The sequence below is a fragment of the Nansenia antarctica genome (genome assembly GCF_963989245.1).
Source record: "Nansenia antarctica genome assembly, chromosome: 5".
Lineage (NCBI taxonomy): Eukaryota > Metazoa > Chordata > Actinopteri > Argentiniformes > Microstomatidae > Nansenia > Nansenia antarctica.
Genome location: NC_137690.1, coordinates 9,033,572 through 9,054,811, shown reverse-complemented (window position 1 = coordinate 9,054,811; position 21,240 = coordinate 9,033,572). Strand labels below are relative to the sequence as shown.

At 44.8% G+C, this 21,240-nt stretch overlaps 1 protein-coding gene across 1 annotated transcript in view; it reads left to right on the top strand.

Moving 5' to 3' along the window:
• The window catches only part of kcnt1b (potassium sodium-activated channel subfamily T member 1b), a gene marked incomplete at its 3' end in the record, with an annotated part of 55,690 nt that extends 41,652 nt beyond the window's left edge, over positions 1-14,038 (top strand). The window contains exons 18-29 of the mRNA XM_080532599.1: positions 3,632-3,737; positions 5,051-5,223; positions 6,372-6,443; positions 6,766-6,900; positions 7,385-7,496; positions 7,925-8,026; positions 8,343-8,426; positions 8,844-8,972; positions 9,730-10,024; positions 11,383-11,445; positions 13,457-13,541; positions 13,921-14,038. Coding sequence (XP_080388725.1) covers positions 3,632-3,737; positions 5,051-5,223; positions 6,372-6,443; positions 6,766-6,900; positions 7,385-7,496; positions 7,925-8,026; positions 8,343-8,426; positions 8,844-8,972; positions 9,730-10,024; positions 11,383-11,445; positions 13,457-13,541; positions 13,921-14,038 — 1,474 coding nt within the window. The remainder of the gene's footprint in view (positions 1-3,631; positions 3,738-5,050; positions 5,224-6,371; positions 6,444-6,765; positions 6,901-7,384; positions 7,497-7,924; positions 8,027-8,342; positions 8,427-8,843; positions 8,973-9,729; positions 10,025-11,382; positions 11,446-13,456; positions 13,542-13,920) is intronic.
• Between the last annotated feature and the right edge of the window lie 7,202 nt (positions 14,039-21,240).

Sequence of the window (21,240 nt, the reverse complement as noted above, 5' to 3'; positions counted from 1 at the left end):
AACATTATATACAGTAAGAAAAGTTCAGTATGATTTAACGTCCCCCAGCCTGACTCTGATCACCCCGACCGAGCCAGCCGGAGGGGGAGTTGTACAGTCTTATTGCAGCAGGCAGAAAAGATCTCCTATAGAGAGGCAGACAGGTAGGCAGGGCAGGCAGGTAGGTGGGGCAGGTAGGTAGGCAGGCCAATCAGGTAGACAGGGCAGGCAGGTAGGTAGGCAGGCCAAGCAGGTAGACAGGGCAGGCAGGCAGGTGGGGCAGGTAGGTAGGCAGGCCAAGCAGGTAGACAGGGCAGGCAGGTAGACAGGGCAGGCAGGCAGGTGGGGCAGGTAGGTAGGCAGGCCAAGCAGGTAGACAGGGCAGGCAGGTTGGTGGGGCAGGTAGGTAGGCAGGCCAAGCAGGTAGACAGGGCAGGCAGGTAGGTGGGGCAGGTAGGTAGGCAGGCCAAGCAGGTAGACAGGGCAGGCAGGCAGGTGGGGCAGGTAGGTAGGCAGGCCAAGCAGGTAGACAGGGCAGGCAGGCAGGTGGGGCAGGTAGGTAGGCAGGCCAAGCAGGTAGACAGGGCAGGCAGGCAGGTGGGGCAGGTAGGTAGGCAGGCAGGCCAAGCAGGTAGACAGGGCAGGCAGGCAGGTGGGGCAGGTAGGTAGGCAGGCCAAGCAGGTAGACAGGGCAGGCAGGTAGACAGGAGGCTGGAGTCAGTGGCAGGAGTCAGGCTGGACTACTGCAAGCACAGGGAAACAGGAATTAGTAGACTGACTGAACAGTATTGAGTAAAGGCTGGTAGCGTGCGGTAAAACAGTAACAATAAAACTGAAGCTACGAAGTTGGGATAGTGGTGAAGTCAGTATTTATGGCAGGACTACTGATGGGGTGATAGCAAACAGCTGGTAACCTGACTCCCGCATGCCCGACTCCACTCCTGTAATCAGGGAGAGAGAGAGAGAGAGAGAGAGAGAGAGAGAGAGAGAGAGAGAGAGAGAGAGAGAGAGAGAGAGAGAGAGAGAGAGAGAGAGAGAGAGAGAGAGAGAGAGAGAGAGAGAGAGAGAGAGAGAGAGAGAGAGAGAGAGAGAGAGAGAGAGAGAGAGAGAGAGAGAGAGAGAGAGAGAGAGAGAGAGAGAGAGAGAGAGAGAGAGAGAGAGAGAGACCCAGGGAGAGACCCAGGGAGAGACCCAGGGAGAGACCCAGGGAGATAGGAACTGCAATTGCAATTTGCAATTAGTATGGAATTAGTATGGAATAACATTTAGTATGCAATTACTATGGACTAATTGCAGTTTGCAATTAGTCCAAAATGCATCAGAAGAGCTCATATAACTCTAACCCTAACCCTAACCCTATTTTAGAGACTCTACACTGGCTTCCTGTTAAGTTCAGAATAGATTTCAAGATCTGTTTGCTTGTTTATAATGCTCTCACTGGCACAGCACCAGAATAACTGAAAGACCTTTTGCTAGCATATCAGCCCAATAGCTTTCAGGTCTTCTGACGCACAGTGTACAAAAGAAGAGATTTGGTGAGGCTGCATTCTCATTTTATGCACCCAAATTGTGGAATGCACTGCCACTTTACATTAGGGATGCAACCTCAGCAAATATTTTCAAGTCAAGACTCTTTTTAATATTGCCTTTAAATGACTTAATCATTAAATTATGATTATATAATGATTAAAGCACTTTGAGCTGCAACGGTTGCAGGAAAAGTGCTATACAAATACAAGTTATTATTATCATTATTATTATTATTATTATTAACTGGAAGTGGAGGGTGTGACATCAATACCATGCACATCATAATGCACAGTTTTTTCTGTAGTAAATAATCGTAGGAATACAACATTTTGTATTGTAAGTAAAATATACTTGTATAGTTGTTGTTTTTTTACATTTATACAATATACAATATATGCAAGAAGGTTTATACACCAGTCATTTGTCACTTTTTTCAGTAGCAATACGTATTTATGCAAATGTATCAGTAGTCCACAAACCAATCTGTTGGCTTTCATGCTCCACCATGCATTCAAAACAAATATTGATGTTATCTCTTGGGTTATGACAAGCAATTATGCACAAAAGTGTTCCAAATATCTGTAATCGGTCTCCCTGCGCGTGGATCTTGTGCTCTTGTCATCAGACACACATCGGCCACTGTAGCCTACAAACACACATAGGTGGAGAAGTACACACACACAGGTAACACATGTAATAAACCTGTGTTTCAACATACAGGTGTGATGAAGGGTGTGTGTGTTTCATGGCAGGTTGGGTGTGTGCTGCCCAGGCTTCTATTCACATATAATGTCTTTGATCATGCAAACAACTGTTATTGTCTGTCTGTCTATGTTGCTGATAGTCATTATGGTTGAAATGGGTGAGCCATTCATTCAGTTAGGTCAGTTTAGATTCACCATGATGAGGGTAAAGCTGTGGTGAGGACCATTTGTGGTAGACCATTTTGCACTTTTGGGGCAGGTATTAATTGCCCCTCAGGACGTGACTTGGAGATGTTGGCTATCAAAGAATTGTATGGTAGCATTGATGTTTCCAGATGTTTTTGTGGTTTTGTAATGTTAACATGGTAGCCTCTTGCCATTCCTATAATTAGCCTAAAACGCTTATCCAATGTAGGCTATACCCAAAGTAAAGCTGTTCTTGAACCATTTGGAGTAAATGCATGGGGTTGGTCTCCTTTTGTTCCCCAACAGTAAGAATGACTAAGTGGCACTGGCATTGAGAAATACAAGTTTGAAAAACTGTATTTCTCAACAACAACAAAATCAATGTAAACAAACCGTTCTTGTCGGAATGTTATCGATCGGTGGTCAACTAGAAGGCTTTGATTGGTGAGTTTTATCAAATGTGTCACTGTATTGTGTTTGTTGTGTTGGTCTGACGGCGACGTCAATTGTGCCTGCTGTTGTGTATCTTGAGATGGATTATTTGTCTCGAAGAATCACAGCTTTGAGAGGATGTAACACATTGACTACCTACGTGAACATAGGAAGTATGTACAGACAGTGCAAGACAATTAGCACATTGGGCCCGCCGGCGGATGCTTAAGAGGTTGAAAACAGATATTTAATTAAGAAAAGTCAGAGGAGGAGGAGATGGGTTTCAAAGTTGTTGTTTTTTTAAAGCATTATCAGGTGACACGTCGCGCCCTTCGACATCCATTGGGATGACGAGTGTTACTGTGTAATGTATTCCTGTTGTGGGGATTCAACTGGAGGTCCCACAGTGCCCCCATGTGGTGGTTTGATAGACATGAAGTTGCATGGTGGTTGCAGTGGCAACACAGAAGGCTGTACTAGTATGTAGCCTTTGATCTGACACTACCATTCATCCGATCTGTGCTTTGAAATATGTATCCGGCTCACATTGACTAATCATTCATATATTGGCAATGTTTTTGGTCTATTATATGTCTCTATTCTAACGAATTTCTCTTTCTCTCTCTCTCTTTCTCTATCTCCCTCCCTCCCTCTCTCTCTCTCTCTCTCTCTCTCTCTCTCTCTCTCTCTCTATCTCTCTCTCTCTCTCTCTCTCTCTCTCTCTCTCTCTCTCTCTCTCTCTCTCTCTCTCTCTCTCTCTCTCTCTCTCTCTCTCTCTCTCTCTATCTATTTCACCTCAGCTTTGTAAAAGGCTACCCACCCAACTCCCCCTACATTGGCAGCTCTCCAACACTGTGCCACCTTCTACCACAGAAAGCCTCGTTCTGTTGCCTTCGTCTGGACAAGGTGAGTGAGGATGGACCAGAGGTGGATTCCATTAAGTCTATTAGTACAGGTGTGACACAGTCTGGTGAAAAGGGCCGCATGTTGACAATTCTCATGTGTCGAAGAGCCCACTCGATATAACAAACAACAGTTTTAGGATGACTAAATACTTCTAATTAGGGAATTGGATTCACTGTCTCGTCTGTCATAGGCTACTGGGTAAGTGATACAAACGAACGTACGTTTTAGGACGTGTTCAAAAGTAAGGATCTTAGTAAGGTAAATCATTTGAACGCTAACAATCTGCACTTCCATAATCTAGAAAAAAACTGAAAAATGGCCATGCCCTATTTCAGGACTTTTTAACCAGACCCTGTCACAAATGGAACCTGGTTTCATTCTAAATTCCAAATGCGCTTACCAACACAATCCTATTCGGTTGTTAAGTCTGACGTCAAACGTGACGTTTAGCAATTTCCGGGTCCAAACCAGAAATTCCCTCCACCGGAGTACCAGCGTACTACAGCGGTAGAATGACAGTTCAATCATTTTTTAGACTCGGATCTATTCATACAACAAGAGACACAGCACTTTTCAGTTTTTTCCCATATTTGTCAGCGTCTTTGAGCCTCGGAAAAGCGCTATATAAATATAATTAATTATTATTATTACTGAGGCATTTCGAAGACAGCGCCTCAGCCAACTTTGGACCCGGAAACACGTCACGACTTAACAACCGAATTGAATCCTATTAAAATGCTGTTTACAATAAGATCTTTGCACATAGCCTACTGTATTATTGCACATTGCACATACCTCTTTGATATAGCCTCTTTTATACATCTGTACATTACATAGTGTACATAAGCTACCTTAACTATACATAGCTCATAACTGTATATACCTCTAAACTACCATAGGCCTACATGCCATACTGAATGAATGAATGAATTATCTTTATTGTCATTGTAACAGGTACAGCAAAATATAACGAAATACTGTATCTATCGCTAACATTGTCATGTTTTTATATCATGTTTTTATATCATGTTCTTGTATCACTATTTGCACTTCTGGTTAGACGCTAAACTGCATTTCGTTGTCTGGTACTTGTACTCTGCAATGACAATAAAGTTTAATCTAATCTAATCTAATCTAATCTATTGGATGTTTTTGTATCCTGCACCATCTGTCTACAATAAATCCATTGATTGTAATGTACGTAGTAAGCTAAAGTTGATGAATAATACAATAGGAACTGAAGAACTTTAATGTTGTTAATGACAAACATAAATATTGAAACATATTACATTCTACCGTATCTTCACATTCAGGGTTGCAGACATAACAGCTTTGAGGATGCCAAGGCCTACGGCTTCAAGAACAAGCTGATCATTGTGTCGGCTGAGACAGCAGGAAACGGCCTGTACAACTTCATCGTCCCTCTGCGGGCGTACTACCGACCCAGGAAGGAGCTCAACCCCCTCGTACTGCTCCTAGACTACCCGTAAGCAACCACAGGATTGGTCCAGGCCAGGTGTGGCCAAACTCTGGTCCAGGAGAGCAGGGCGTTGTGTGAAGGTTTTTGTTGGAATCAATCACTAAAACACCTGATCAGAATCATTTGTGTTTATTTTTTCTGAGTGGGGCAGTCCCACTCATATTTTTCTTGTTTAATGACAGATATAGTAGAGATTATGACAGAGAGAGGAGGGATGACATGCAGGATATGTCCGCGGCTGGAATCGAACCAGGATCCCTGCGGTACATGGTCAGCGCTTAATCCACTATGCCACCTAAGCGCCCCTAGTTAATTGTTTTAATTAGCGCTGGGCTTGAACAAAAGCCTGCAGTACTCTACTAGGTGAATACTTCACCGTGGAAGGCACTGTTTTATCCTTCCCCCTGGAAGTTTGACGAGGTAGCAAAATGAAGATGAATGAAGAATTCACCTGCTTTAGGAAATGTCAATGTTGCCTCTGTGGGCAATGGTTCATTATACCAATGAGTTCACTTTGCTGCAGGATGAAACATGTTTATTGCATTCTTAATTGCTGGCGGTGCCTCTCTCTTTGTTGGGTTAATGGGGTGCAGTGCAGGTGTGTGAGTGTGTGTGTGTGTGTGTGTGTGTGTGTGTGTGTGTGTGTGTGTGTGTGTGTGTGTATGTGTGTGTGTGTGTGTGTGTGTGTGTGTGTGTGTGTGTGTGTGTGTGTGTGTGTGTGCACGTGTGCACGTGTGTGCGTGCGTGTGTCTTCACTATGATTTAGTTAATAATAATTCATTATGGATTTGATTAACTTGAGCCGACTCTCCAGGGAAGTTTTAAGCTGATAAACGGTGCCAGTTTCAGTCTGGGGGCCAGCACCACTTATCTATCCCAGAGACGACCTACCGCCTGAAGGGGTTGCCATGGCAACCTCTGAAATTTGCCACCTCGCATAATATATCTTGTGGAATTATGAGAAGCAACTTCGTCACCCTATCAACACAGCAATCAAAGAATAGAATACATGCTTACCATCTCAAATCATCAACATGTATGAAACCCAATCTTAGGAAAATATGTAATTCATAATCTAAGGCGTATTATTATGTTCTGCTAAGTTCATTAGCCGCCAGACTGGTTAGCATTGATGGAGTCCTCTGTTTTTGCAGGCCTGACAACCACTTCCTGGAGGCCATCTGCTGTTTCCCAATGGTCTACTTCATGGCCGGAACCATAGATAAGTAGGTGGTCATTTCTGAGTCATTACCCACTGTCTATCCCAACCCCATCGTTCTGTTCACCTCTATTAACACTTACGACAGATAACAACAAAACATCATATATCAGTTTATGTCTCAGGGAATTTGCTCTAATGTGTGTCATCAATTAGAAATGTGACTGCTTTATAGGCTGCTGAATGTCATGTTAAAGTCATGAGGTGTGTGTGTGTGTGTGTGTGTGTGTGTGTGTGTGTGTGTGTGCGTGCGTGCGTGCGTGCGTGCGTGCGTGCGTGCGTGCGTGCGTGCGTGCGTGCGTGCGTGCGTGCACGTTTGTGTGTGGCAGTTTGGACAACCTACTGCAGTGCGGCATCATCTACGCTGATAACCTGGTGGTGGTGGACAAGGAGAGCACCATGAGTGCTGAGGAGGACTACATGGCGGACGCTAAGACCATCGTCAACGTGCAGACCATGTTCAGGTACGGCCCGCTGTGAAGACACTGGAGAACTTCTGTTTTATTCTTTTCATTTGATTTTACCTTCATTTTACAGGGTAACTGTAGTCTCATTGAGTCTGAGGTCTCCGTGGATCTTTACAAGGGAGTCCTGGCAGTATATAGACATACAATACAGTGCAGCCAAACGCCAATCAATGTTTATTGTCCCAGGTGGACCTGTAAAAAAGAGAACAGGGTTGAAACAGACGTAATAAATAGGTTCTATCTCTTATTTTATTCAACAGCCTGATATTGAAGCTGTGCATCATTGCCATCCTGGTCCTATCCCCAATAGCCCACTCCCTTATTCTCCTTTTTCTTCTCGTTCTCTGTCTGACTTGTTTATCCTTCCCTCCCTCCCTTCCTCCCTCTATTTCTCTCCCTCCCTTCCTCTCCCCTTTCCTGTGTGTGTGTGTGTGTGTGTGTGTGTGTGTGTGTGTGTGTGTGTGTGTCTGTGCATCACCAGGCTGTTCCCTAGCCTCAGTATCATCACAGAGTTGACCCACCCCTCCAACATGAGGTTTATGCAGTTCAGAGCGAAGGACTGCTACTCCCTGGCTCTCTCCAAACTAGAGAAGGTGAGACATTCATGGAAGGACATGTTATCCCCAGTTGTTAGCTGTCCGGCTTCAACTCTCATTATGTTCTGTCTGTCTGTCTGTCTGTCTGTCTGTGTGTGTGTCTGTCTGTGTGAATATGAGCTGGGAGCTGCACTGTTATACAGAATAAGACATGAAATTGCACAGCCTTGGGCTGATGTACAGTAACAAGCGAGCTGATGGCTCTCTGTCTCTTTGTCTCTCTCTGTCTCTCTCTCTCTTCCCTCCCCCCTCTTTACCACCTCTCTCTCTCACTCTCTCTCTCTCTCTGTCTCTCTCTCTCTTCCCTCCCCCCTCTTTACCACCTCTCTCTCTCACTCTCTCTCTCTGTCTCTCTCTCTCCCATCCCCCCTCTCTACCACCTCTCTCTCACTCTCTCTCTCTCCTCTCTCTCTCTGTCTATACAGATAGAACGTGATAAGGGTTCCAACCTAGCATTCATGTTCCGTCTTCCTTTCGCTGCCGGCAGGGTGTTCAGCATCAGCATGCTTGACACGCTGCTCTACCAGGTAGGAGCTTACGCACGGATTTGATGTACTAACTCTACACATCACAGCCTGCAGCATGTAGGCGACAGTTCATGATGTCTTACTCTTAGTTCACGGTGTGTCATGTTCACCGTCTTTCCTGTCAGCCACTCTGACCATGTGTGTTATCCATAGGGAAGGCATGAAAGGACAGAAAGAGTAAGAGAGAGCTATTGGAAAAGTAGCAAGATAAAAAAGCAGGAGAGATGTCGATTGAAGGCTGTTCTCGGTGTTACCCCCCAGGCCTGAAGCTGATTATACTGTATGTTCAGTGTCTGCCTTGTCTCTATTCTGACAGTCATTTGTGAAGGACTACATGATTCCCATCGCCAGACTCCTCCTGGGCCTGGACACGACACCAGGGTCTGGTTACCTGTGTGCTGTGAGTATATGGACCTTCACTTCGTTTCACCTTCGCACTCTTTTGCAAAGAAAACCAAATTATTTCCGGGTGAATATCATTTATGACTCGTCTATGAAATCGCTGCCCTGAGAGTGTGGATCTTATAATGAGGTTGATGATGTTTTGGGTGTATGCGTGTGTGCACACACTCTCATGAGTGTGCTCGTGTGAATGAGCAAGTGAGTGAGTTAGTGAGTGAGTGAGTGAGTGAGCGAGTGAGTGAGTGAGTGGGTGGGTGGGTGGGTGGGTGGGTGGGTGAGTGAGTGAGTGAGTGAGTGAGTGAGTGAGTGAGTGAGTGAGTGAGTGAGTGAGTGAGTGAGGGACTGACGGACTGACAGATTGACGGACTAACAGACTGTGTGCTCTGAATGTGACTGCCTCACCACTCTCCCTCAGATTAAGGTAACAGAAGAGGACCTGTGGATCCGGACCTATGGCAGACTATTCCAGAAGCTGTGTTCCTCCAGTGCTGAGATTCCCATAGGGATCTACCGCACAGAGTCACACATGTTCTCTACCGCGGAGGTATAGTAGGACAGGCTGGACTTAAGGCCTTATTCTAATCATTCATAATACTTCCTTCCTCCCTTCTTGTCTTTCTTTCTTTCCTTCTTTCTTTCTTTTTTTTTTTTTTTTTTCTTTCTTTCTTTCTGTCGTTCTTTCTCTCTGTGGTCCTTATATGTGACAACTTCACCACCTGCTGTCCATTGCGATGCTTGACATGATGCTTCACACGCCTCGTTGGGTTATTTTGCTGTTCTCATGGACATGATAACATTCTGTAATATTCTATATTCTGTAAATATGTATAACACATATTTACTATTCACAGTGCTGAAGTTTGAATGTTTATGCTTGCCTGGTTTGCATTCCATACTTCATTATGTCTCTGTATGTTTGTTTGGTATGTCTGTGTGTCCACCTCTCCTCCTCAGTTCAGGGATAACCCTCAGGTAAGAAGACATCCTTGTCGCAAACGATGTTGGTTTTCATATTCAGTCGACTGCTGTCATCACTTGCTGAAAGTTTGCAGTACACAAAACATGCCGCAACCTTTTAAAGCTGCTGCTTTATTTATGATGCAGTTATAGCCGTCTACTGTGTTTCTCCATGTACTTTTAGAGCCTTTTAGCTTATTAGCTTTTATAAGTGCATAAAGGCTGATAACGCATTAATAATTCATTACAATCAGAGGGTCCTATAAACAAGTCTACAACTCAATGCAAATACACACAGTTGACCCTATCCTAGCGTTAACCCTTGACCCCTTGCCTGCCCATAGTCTCAGGTATCCATCAACGTCGATGAGGCCGACGAACCGAAGGACCGCCGCGAGTCGTGGAAGGAGAAGACCGTCCACCGGACCTCCACCACCAGTGAGTCGGAGCATCCGCTTCTGAGGAAGAAGAGCCTCCAGTGGGCGCGCCGCCTAAGCCGCAAGAGCGCCAAGCCGCCCAGCCGCGTGGAGCGCATCTCCCAGCAGCGCCTTAACCTGTACCGCCGCTCCGAGAGGCAGGAGCTCTCTGAGCTGGTCAAGAACCGCATGAAGCACCTGGGCCTGCCCACAGTGGGATATGGTGAGCAGAACGCGTCAGTACACCTCTGTAGCTCTGAGGGCATTACAACTGTAGTGTTGTGTCATTTATGGCTTTTTAAAAATAAAATAATCAGGATGTAGATTTTCTATCAAATGTTTGTGATATACTGTATATTACGTAGGATTTTCCACTTACGTGTAAGCCTACTTATTGTTAATCTCAACAGAATGGAAATACTATCTTTAATATATTGTATAGTAGTAATTTAAAATAGACATTTTCAAACTTCACTGTACATACAGTAGCTTCTAACTGATGTTTTCACAATGTAATTCTGCCCTGCATTCACTTCACCTCATCTCACCTCACTGTCTGCATTACATAAGGAAAGGTGGTGTGTGTGTGTGTGTGTGTGTGTGTGTGTGTGTGTGTGTGTGTGTGTGTGTGTGTGTGTGTGTGTGTGCGTGCGTGCGTGCGTGTGTGTGTGTGTGTGTGTGTGTGTGTGTGTGAGACCTGTTAAATAAGGTCACAGTGTTGTAAGCCCTGTTAAAGAACAGAGGGTGGTGTGAGGAGAGACGTCCACTACACCCCATAACACCTATAAGCATGTGAGCATCCCCATGACAACGATATGATAAGAACCCTCAGTTGTACTCCATACTCATCTTCCATGTCACATAATGCCAAAAAATATGACAATGAATCTTATGAATGTGCATAACACCTTATGAATGTGCACAATCCCTGATCCCTGTTAGTATGGATGAAAGGAGGGCAAGCCTTCCTGCAGCATTGGATCTCAGACTGCATTTTGCCTGCATATCCTTCTCTTTCACTTCTTTTCACTCTTTTTCTCCTCTCTCAACCTCGCCTTCTTTTTTGCAAAGAAAAACAAATCATTTTCTGGCATTATAATCCTTGGCCAAATAGTTTATGACTCATCTATGAAATCCCTGCCCTGGGAAAATATTTAAAAAATAGTGTTAATGCTGCTTATTACGAAATATGCAGTTGGGTGATAATATTTAAATGGGACATTTGACAACCAGAAATAGATATTCTCTGTATCTATTCATTTGTCTATCAATTTTTGAACTGACTCTGCAATTATTATTATTATTATTATTATTATTATGAAACAGGCATTCTACTTTTTCTACTGGTCAGTTCAATACCATCACATACAGTACAGTATTTACAGTTACAGTAAATACAGTATATCTTTCACCTATGTAGATTTGATAAGAAAATGGTTTTGTTCATGCATATTGGGTTTTCTTCTTGCATAGCCTTTATTGCTCTTTTAAAACTGCGATTGCATTTGCCGCTTGCCTGATCCTTTCTTCCTCTTCTTTCTCTCTTTCTTTGTCTGTTCTATCTTTCCCCTATGGCTGTAGAGGATGTTGCTAATCTAACCGCAAGCGATGTCATGAATCGAGTAAATCTAGGATATTTACAAGGTAATTCCTCATAGTGTTCACATACAGTACAACACATTTACAGAGTGGTCCCTTCCATCAATCAGAAATCAACCGGGGGTCGTAAATTTGTATTTCATCACAAAAGTGCTCCACGCCCCACGGTGGTGTAGCGGTCTAAGCACTGGCCACTAGTGCATGCTGCCCACCGGGGACTGGGTTCGAATCCCAGCTCGCCAGATCCGGATATGGCTGGGGCACACACGGGGAGCGACATATTGGGCGGCCGCTCCCGAGGGGGGGTATAGGAGTATTTCCGGACACGGATCCGTCGCGCAACAGCGCCCCCGGGGTGCCGGAAAAAACTGTGCTGGGCTCGAGGAGCCAGTCAGCTAGTCTGCCTGGCGGCCTCCTCTGGGACTGCCGGCCACGGGGGTCGTGCGGCGGATCCTTCGCAATAGGCAGGGGATAATTGGATGCTAGGTTGGGTTCAATTGGCTACCAAATTGGGTGAAAAAGGAATAAAAATCTGAAAAACAAATGTAAAAAAAAAAAAAAAAAAAGTGCTCCACAACATCTTAATATTTCTACGTTGAATAAAACAAAATGTCATTCCTTTTCACACTCCTGCAGTATTTTGAATACTTGTTGTTGTTGTTGTTGTTTTGAGAAACAGATACTGACCAATGCTTTGTGATTGAATTCTTCTAGTAGCCTATGAAGTTAACAGTGCTGACTTGCTTAGAGTTGCAGGGCATTACAGAGAATCCCTTTACAGAGGAGACCAGGCCGTCAGGTTAGCTGGAGACACATACAGCAATACTGCATGATTCTGTGTTCAGTGGCAGATCAGCAGTCTCAGTCTCTCCCTGTCTATGGTGCATTGTGTTGTTGACTGAAGTGACTCAGACGGTCAGAGATGACCAGAGTACCATGTTAGTACCATGTGCAGTTGCTGTGGGTTCAGGGCACTGCTGGGACAGAGTGGAGCAGAAAGCATTACGCATGTGTTGCGGAAGGTTAATTAGGTCCTGCACAATATAACAATGGTTGTTAACAGAGAAACATTAGCATCGTTAGCATGCTATTAAGCTTTCCTTTCAAAAACCACCGAACACTTATTTTCTTTTTCTATCACAAAAATACATTGTACCATTCTGTAAGACATTTTTAACAAGAGGATCCTAGATTGACGCCAGTCCCACACTCCCAATGTATTTTGCTTCACTCTTGTTTTGGTTTGAGTCGCGTTTTCGTTTGGTCGAGTCTGCCGGCTGCCAGAGCATGTCCTTGTGTCTGTGGGTGTGTTCGAAGTTCTGGGAGGCTGAGTGTCGTTGGCATGGCAACCTGGCGTCGTGATGTACCCGCCCGCGAGTGACCCCGGCAGGTTTGGAATGCGCAGGAGGGGAATGGGAATCGATGCGGACACTCTCTGCATGTATGTATACCGCGCTTGTCACAGCATGGGCCTACCCTGTACCAGCCATGCCCTGTCAGTAACGGCTAGACCTTCTCTCTCTTCCACCCGGCCTGGCAATATAAGCGGCGCGCTCAGGTGGGTTTTGAACAAGCAGATACACTTTCTCTCTCTCTCCCCCCTCCCCACCCCCACCCTCCTCCTCCTCCTCCTCCTCCTCCTCCTCCAAGCTTGAAATTCCCCATTCTCTCCGAGGTACACAGTTTCTCAGACTCTGACTCAAACAGGTAAAACACAGCAAACACTCGACACCCAGGGAGACACCAGCACAGGAGGACATGTTGTGGGAAGCTAAAGCTTGGGGTTTTCAGTTACACACCATTGATTATATTTGAAGAGACCAGAAGAACACGACCGTAGCACTTACAGGAACAGGGCACATAGGACGTACATTTGTATATAATGTATGCATTATGAATTGTTATGCTAGTCAACTGCAGAATAGGGACTGACGGAGTCTTACATTTCACAGTTGTTATGGGGATTATTTGTTCACTAATGTAGTGTGTAATTGAGGAACCTGCGGAGCCGGTTCTCGAGCAGCTGTGAAGGCGCTGTTCCCTCTCTTTGTTCCAGATGAGATGAACGACCACCAGAACACCCTGTCCTACGTGCTCATCAACCCCCCTCCGGACACCATGCTGGAGCTCAATGACTTTGTGTGAGTACCAGTCAGACAGTTCAACAGATTGTGTTATTATTATAAGGAACTGTGGAATAAGGAACTGTGCCTGTTATACTCTTGTAGTTAGACAAACTGTTTAACACCACTACTATGTTTATTAATATGCAATTACTTATGTATTATTTATTATTATTATTATTATTATTATTACTATTATTATTATTACGTCTAAAATCCTTCACATGATGAAATCTGTGTGTGACTCTTGGGAGTTGTTTTCCATCTTCCCGTCTTGTCTTTATATGCCATTTAGGCGACGCTTTTAACCAAAGCGATTTACATTGCAGTGAGGGCATAACTTTTTTGTACATATGGACCCGGCAGGACTCAAACCCGCAACCTTGTCTCTCCTCAGGTACATCATCCGGTCCGACCCGCTGGCACACGTGCCCGATGACCCACTAGCGGCCCAGTCCAGTGGCAGGATGAGGCAGGACTTTGGCACAGAGACGAGGGATGAGACCCACCTCTGAAACCCGCCTCTGTAACCCCTTCCACCCCTTACTTCTCTTCTCCAGGCACGATATAGAGACAAGAGGGGAAGACCCCCCCCATCTCCCTAGCTCCTAGCCCCTGCCCCCAGCCTCCCACTCCCCCTCCCCACCCCTCAGACTGCGAAAGAGACGTTTCACTAAGCTGCTATGGAAGGATGCATGAAGAGTGCCTCGTCATTAACCCCTTATAGACCATCAGACAGACGCACAGATATGGCGTCAGCTAAAGATACCAGTCCGTGTTGGAATATTTTAGAAATGCAACCCTCCTTCCTCCCTTCGTTGAGGTAATGACTGATGTAACATGATCGGACTGGTCTAAACAAGCTTTTCATTACATTGCTTTCACCTATCCAGTTTTGTTAGATCAGTTATTTCTTCAAGGAAGGGAAGAAGGAAGTATAGATCTCTTAAGTATTCCAACATGGCCTAGTACATTGTTTATCTTTTTGCTGACGCCATATCTGTGTGTCTGATGGTATGCGAACAGGGCCCCAGTCTCCGGGAAAAAAAAGACACGCCCCTTCAAGGTGGGTAACCAACCAAAGGAGAGAAGAGACTGATGATGGTGGAGGTCATGTGCCATCTAAATACTTTTGTGTGTGGAATGTGTGGATATTAGGATGAGAAGTGAGCCAAGTCAGTCATCACAGAAAAGGGTATTCTTTATCAAAACAACAGCTATGAAATTACATGAGCACTTTTCGTTTACTTTTTCTTAAATACTTTTCTTACTTTTTCCTATGAGCACAAACCTCATTTGTGGCGCAGTTACACACACTGTGTTCACAGTTTTTGAAAGCCATACCATTTGTGATCAAAAATTGCTGAACTGTAAAAAAACAAAAAAGACTACATTCTGCCGTAACCCAGAAATCCCTATACTGTATTTGTGCCATGCAGAATCTGTTTCTTTTTATATAAGTTTTATACCATTGTACTGTATGTCATGTCTTATTTATTTATAACCAGTGTCTCAATGTTCATTCAAAATTGTAGACCAGAATTTTAAACTCACTTTTCATTATCGTTACAACAATCCAGTTTCATATCTGTTGACAGTAGTGGTGAAAGTACGTTAGGACTAGTTCTGGTTTTGCACAGTGAGAGTAACAGTCTAGTCTGTTAGCATGGCTAGTACAGCACCTGATACTACAGTGTTGCAAGCTGATAGTTAAGATGTCGTTTCTGAATTGTGCAGGTAACACTTGTACAGAATATAGTAGTGTGTGCAGTCTTTAATCATTATTTAAAATGTTTTTTTTATTATTATTATTTCATATGCCGTTTGTAGGACTAATGTATGGTTTTATCACTGTAAATACTCAGTAACACTTTTTGACTTCATTTTCTGTTAATGTGAATGTTAATGTTCTATTGGACTTTATGAGGTAAATGAAACAGGACTTGAAATACTTTTGCACTAAGCTCTGTGGGCGTTTATGGAGCGTAATAGTATGACCCTTTAACCCTGAACTATAAAATAAGACAGACAGTATTCGCACACTATGAAGAATCACTATAGAGTTGAAAAGTATTATATTATATAATTATATAATTATATTATATATATATATATATATATATATATATATATATATATAACCTGGTTGTAAATTTGCAACGTTTTAAATGAGTTGTCAGGGTAAACAGAATATATTTTGATATGTGCCATTTCTGTCTGTTTGAAAACAAAATGTGATAGTAGCTCAGATGGACAATGTCGCATGAATGAGATCTGATTTAGACTGGGACAAGAAGGTAAAGTTCCATATGAACGTAAATTCAGAAGAATTTTTGATGCTGGATATCATGACTGAAAACCCTTTAGAGTGAATTTTGCTGTGTTTTGAAAATGTGTTGTACAGTATTGCAAAGTGTCCAATTGAAGTACTGTACTGCTCCTGGATAGTACTCTATGTATGTCCTGAACTAGCTGGGCCCCACAACGGGCAGTTTACAGAGCTGACAGACTGAAGAAGAGTGCAGTTAATCATTATGGATAGAAGCAGTGGACAATCCCATAAGTCTTCCTGTGCCATCTCACGATGTCCTTCCCTATCACTATTGCATCTTTAACCACAAGGGCATTCTCTGTTCAGAGAAGGGGCTATAGCTCAGTTAAAGACTGCTGTTTTTTGAAGGTATAATACTGTAATATACATAAAAAGGGGCATGTAAACACAAGCATGTTTTCAGATAAAATGCTTGCCAAACCAGATATGTTTTCTACAGTTAGCTGACCGGTGTATGATCAAGTATCATGACTAGAAGATTCATCTGTGTCCCATTTGTCATTTGTAACCATATCACTTGATGTATTTATAATGGACCATGCATGTCCTCCAAACTGATCCAGGACCTATGTTTACCCTTACCTTTATTATGTTTTTAATTCATTGTCAGGAGAATTGATCCATTTTCTACTATTTCTAATATGAAGTCTGTGTTCTTCTCTACTGTATGTAGAATATGAACCAATAAATGCTGCATGCAGCCGGAGACATTGAGAAAAACAACTGATTTATTGATTGAATCAAAGAACAGACATCACTATAACATCACTCATTTCTATTCTGACATACGAGAAACAAACCATCAATGACAAGATCAATAATAAATCATTGTTTATGATTTGCACATACTATGGTGGGGCTAGTCACCCCTTGTCTTCACCGGAAAAGAACATTTACTTGTTTGGTACATTGCTCTGCCTTATGTGATTAAAATCCCTCCCATTATTACAGCACTTCATATTCACATTGAATTCCTAATAGCAACTACTGCTAAATATGTCCAACGTTTCACACAGATATAGACTCTTTACAGAATTACAGGTTACTCATTCAATGCTCAAGTCAGGCTACTGCATGAATTGTGAAAGAGGAGGTTGTCTTAAACTTCACCTATAAAATCTGTTACCTCTAGACTAATCACTTGTCACTAGTCTAATGTCCCTGTCGTTGGTGCTTGTTGTGTTGTTTGTTGATGTGAGTCTGTTTCCACCTCTCCCTGGTCCAGCGGCCCTGGTTCTGAACCACCTCATGGAGCAGGTCAATGTAAGCGTACTCGTTATTCACCAGTAGGTTCTCATCACCAGGGGAGCCACCACTAGGTGGAGCCTGGGAGCCAGCACCGTTCTGCTCCCTACTTTCCTTGCTGTTGCGGTGTCCCTCTCTCTGTGTCCGTCCTCTCTTTGGCTCTCTCTTTGTCGGTGCTTTGCGGTTAGCCTTCCCTTTACCCAGGCTAGCAGGCATGTCTGTTGTCTGCATGGGGTCTCCAGGTTTGTTCTCCAGTTCTTCAGCATGATCAGGGTGGGTCTGGGTCTGGGTCTGACTCATGTTGAATAGGCTTGAGTGGGCCTCACCACACTCAACAAGGTGTTCAGGCTCAGAACCATCTAGCGGAACAGCAGCACACTCTGGAGAGACGGTTTCAAAGCCCCCCAGGCCTGACTGAAGCTTACTGGATCCAGTGGCAGGTTCACCAGACTCTGGTAGGACTATGTCACACTCTGGAGAGACGGTTTCAAAGCCCCCCAGGCCTGACTGAAGCTTACTGGATCCAGTGGCAGGTTCACCAGACTCTGGTAGGACTATGTCACACTCTGGAGAGGCGGTTTCAAAGCTCACCGGGCATGACTGGAACTCACTGGGTCCAATGGAAGGTTGGGTAGATTCAGGTAGGACTGTGTCATACTCTGTAGTACAGGCTGTCTCCAAGACTGGCCCGAGAGCCTTCTCAATATACCCTTCCCCCTCTTCCTCAGTGTCCCCCACCCCCTCAGCAGTGTCCACCCTGTCCCCCTTCTCCTCAGTGTCCCCCACCTCCTCCTCCTCCTCCTCCTCCTCCTCAGTGTTGTCCACTCTGCCCCCCTCCAACACATCAGATGGAGATGATTCCAGAACACTGACATGGGTGTCGCCTTCCATAGAGACTTCAGCTGAGAGATTATCTGTATCACCTCTGAGCCCAGGTCAGGCTCAGGCTCTGGGTCACATTCAAGCTCAGGCTTAGGTTCAGGCTTAAGCTCAACGAAGAGACTCAGCCTCTCCCTCTGCACGGCGCAATGGGCCTGCCAATGGGCTGATGTGGGGGGCCAGGTGGACACCCTCCCCATGGCCCTTTGTAATGTTTGACCCTGGCTGTCACCATGGTAACCGTCGTCGTTGGTGTCAGGGTTTGTTTTGGCCAGATCAGCCCCTATGCTGAGGTAAGGTATGGCTTCTGTGTCCTCAGAAGTCTGGATGTGGCTTTTGCTGCTGTCGAGGAGGTTTTCCGTGCCTGTTGCGTCTCTCTGAAGTCCCCGACTCTCTCTAATGGGAAGACCGTCCTTCTCAACCCCCTGGGACTCTTCCAGCTCTTTGATGTCGTCTACGTCTGAGGCTGCTGTATCCTCTGAAGGGCCCTCTAGCTGCATCTCCACCCTGTGTAGTTCTTTCACTACGCTACAGAACTGGGACGTGGAGAGCACAGCATTGGCAGACTTGGCTCTGATGCCATATCTGTGGTTTATCCTAACAAGTTCTGGTTCCCAGCTAGGCTCTTCCTCTGAGACCACATCTCTCTGAAGTGTATCTGTTGATTTACCGTTCGGCTTCTCTGCGCTCTCCTGCTCTCCTCCACTCTCCTCCTCCTCCCTCTCTGGACCGGGGTTCACTTGTTTCTTCTCACGTTTTCTCCTGTACATCATCGCTAGGGCACAGACCCCACACACCAGGACACACAGGACCACTGCAATACAAAAATGGTTTACAGTGAGTGTAGTATTGTGTTTGGAGCAATATAATACTGTCTAGTTTCATAAGCTGCACTGTAGGCGCATTTGTTACAGTTCATATCCGTCATCTGAGGCACTCTGTATGACCTCGTTGAACTGGCTGCTTTTATTGATTGGTTGGATGCCACCATGACAACACACACAGCATGTATCGGTCATTATGTTGGAGATTTGGATCGATTCAAAAGGATGTTCCAGTAATAGTACTGGGAAAACTGAGAGCCGACCTACCGATCACTGCGATGAGTGTGGGGACTGTGACGGACGGTGCTGCGGGTGGTGTGTGTGTGTAGTGTGTAGTCGGGCTGAGGAGTGAGTTCGCACACTCAGACACGTTCCACACAGGGTGACCCTTCAGGACCGCAGGGCTCTCACAGGTCACCTCTTCCTCTCTCTCCAAGAGAGACACGTTCCGCAGATCTGAACACATGCAATAGAAAGGTTTTAGGTTTATTGTTACGTCACATTACACAAGTGTACGAGAGTAAAATTCTTAGGCTTCGGTCTATACGTCTGTGTGTCAGGCTGGGATTAAGTACATCATGAAACTCATTTTATTGACTAGTTCCGCTCCGGTGATTTTCAAATACTATAGGTGACTGAGTTCACATTCTCTTTTATTTATGACCCTTAATAAAAAACGTCGTTTTTGCAAAATACTTGTTTGTTACTCTTGATTACTGTAACCTGATTTGATTGAATCTGTTACGATCACATCATAGATAGCACTTTATTAATTCCCCCCGAAAAAAATACCAACAAAAAGATAAACACTCAACCCTTCAGGAACGCAACAAAATCCTCCACTCCACAGGTGCAGTCCCAGGGGTTCCCATCCAGCCTGATCCGGGTGTTGGGGGACAGTTGGGGGAACGCCTGCGGGCTAACTCGGGTCAGCCTGTTCCCAGACAGGTCCAAGCGGGCCAGATGGGCCTGGGAGCTAAAACTGCCTGGAGCGATGGTGTGGATCATGTTCCTGGCCAGGTTCAGGCTGGTTAGGCCAGTCAGATCCCCCAGAACCTCAATATGGGTTAGATTGTTCCCAGACAAGTCCAAGCGGGCAAGAGACGTCTGGGAGGTAAAAGTGCCTGGAGCGATGGTGTGGATCATGTTCCTGGCCAGGTTCAGGCTGGTGAGGCCAGTCAGGCCCTGAAGCATGGATTCCTCCAGAACCTCGATGCGGTTCCCAAAAAGAGTTAGGTTTCGGAGGACGGCTGGTTGGCTGAACCAGGCTGGGCCGAACTGGGAAAGGGAGTTGAGATCCAAGCTGAGGGTCTTGAGGTTTTGGAATGAGTTAAGTGCCCCAGGTGAGATGCCAGTGATACCAGCATTGTTGATGGTGAGTCTGGTCACATTCGCCAGGCTGTCACTGTTGAACACTGTGGCGTTGATCTCTCCCACGTTACGGAGGAAGGCGACGAGGGAGGACAAGCCAGAAGGGAAACCTGAGACAATAACCAAACAAACACCCATTATGTGTGGTGTCATGATAGCAATAGAAATCTTACAGATGTATCAGCATAATGTACAGTGTCAGTCAAAGGTTTTACCGACGGGAAAGTGTGTCCAAACTTTTGACTGGGACTATAAATCTTAAATCATTGTATCAGCTGTTATTTTAAAAACAGATGTTCTTACTCTGTGGCAGTCCTTGGCAGATGTAAATCTGTGCCTCCTGTGTACAGACATTGGAAAGTCCCAGGCCCAAATATCCACAAAGCACCACCACAGCAAGGCCAGCAGCACACACTGTATGAATACACACCCATAAGATAAACTCACAGCATCTGTTTAATCAAAAAATACCTGCTGTTTAACAATCATTGGAGCTGTCATACCAAATAATGTCTTTCGAATGATTACATCACCCAGAGACTAATTTTGGCATGACAGAGCCTGTAATAGCAACGGTAGGAACTCACCTTTCATGATGAGTTACCTCTAGATGAAGCCCAGTGAGCCTGCCTTCTAGGCTCTCCTATAATACACGTATGTAGACTGTCAAACACACAGACGTCAGAGGAGATCTGTAGGGACCAGTGAACCCCTCGAGAGAGTCGCTCAGAATGACAGTGTGTGCATGTCCATCCTGTGACTGCCTGACACTCCGAACCACCTGCAGAGAATAAACTGTCCGTTGCTATGGCTGATGCATGCGTCTGCGCTCGTTTACCATGGTTATGAGCCGCTGTTACAGTTGGGTGGTGAAGTGGGAGACAGTTAACAGCAAGGGAGAGCCAGAGGATTCACAGCATTAAGCACACAACTCAACAAGTCCCTCGTCTCCTACCCATGTCATTTGAGTCTAGCTGAAGTATACTTTAATTAACAACTAGCTTTAGGTGGGGTTATAAAAGCATACAAATATTATTCATTTGTTAATCTTTTAGTTTATGTGTAT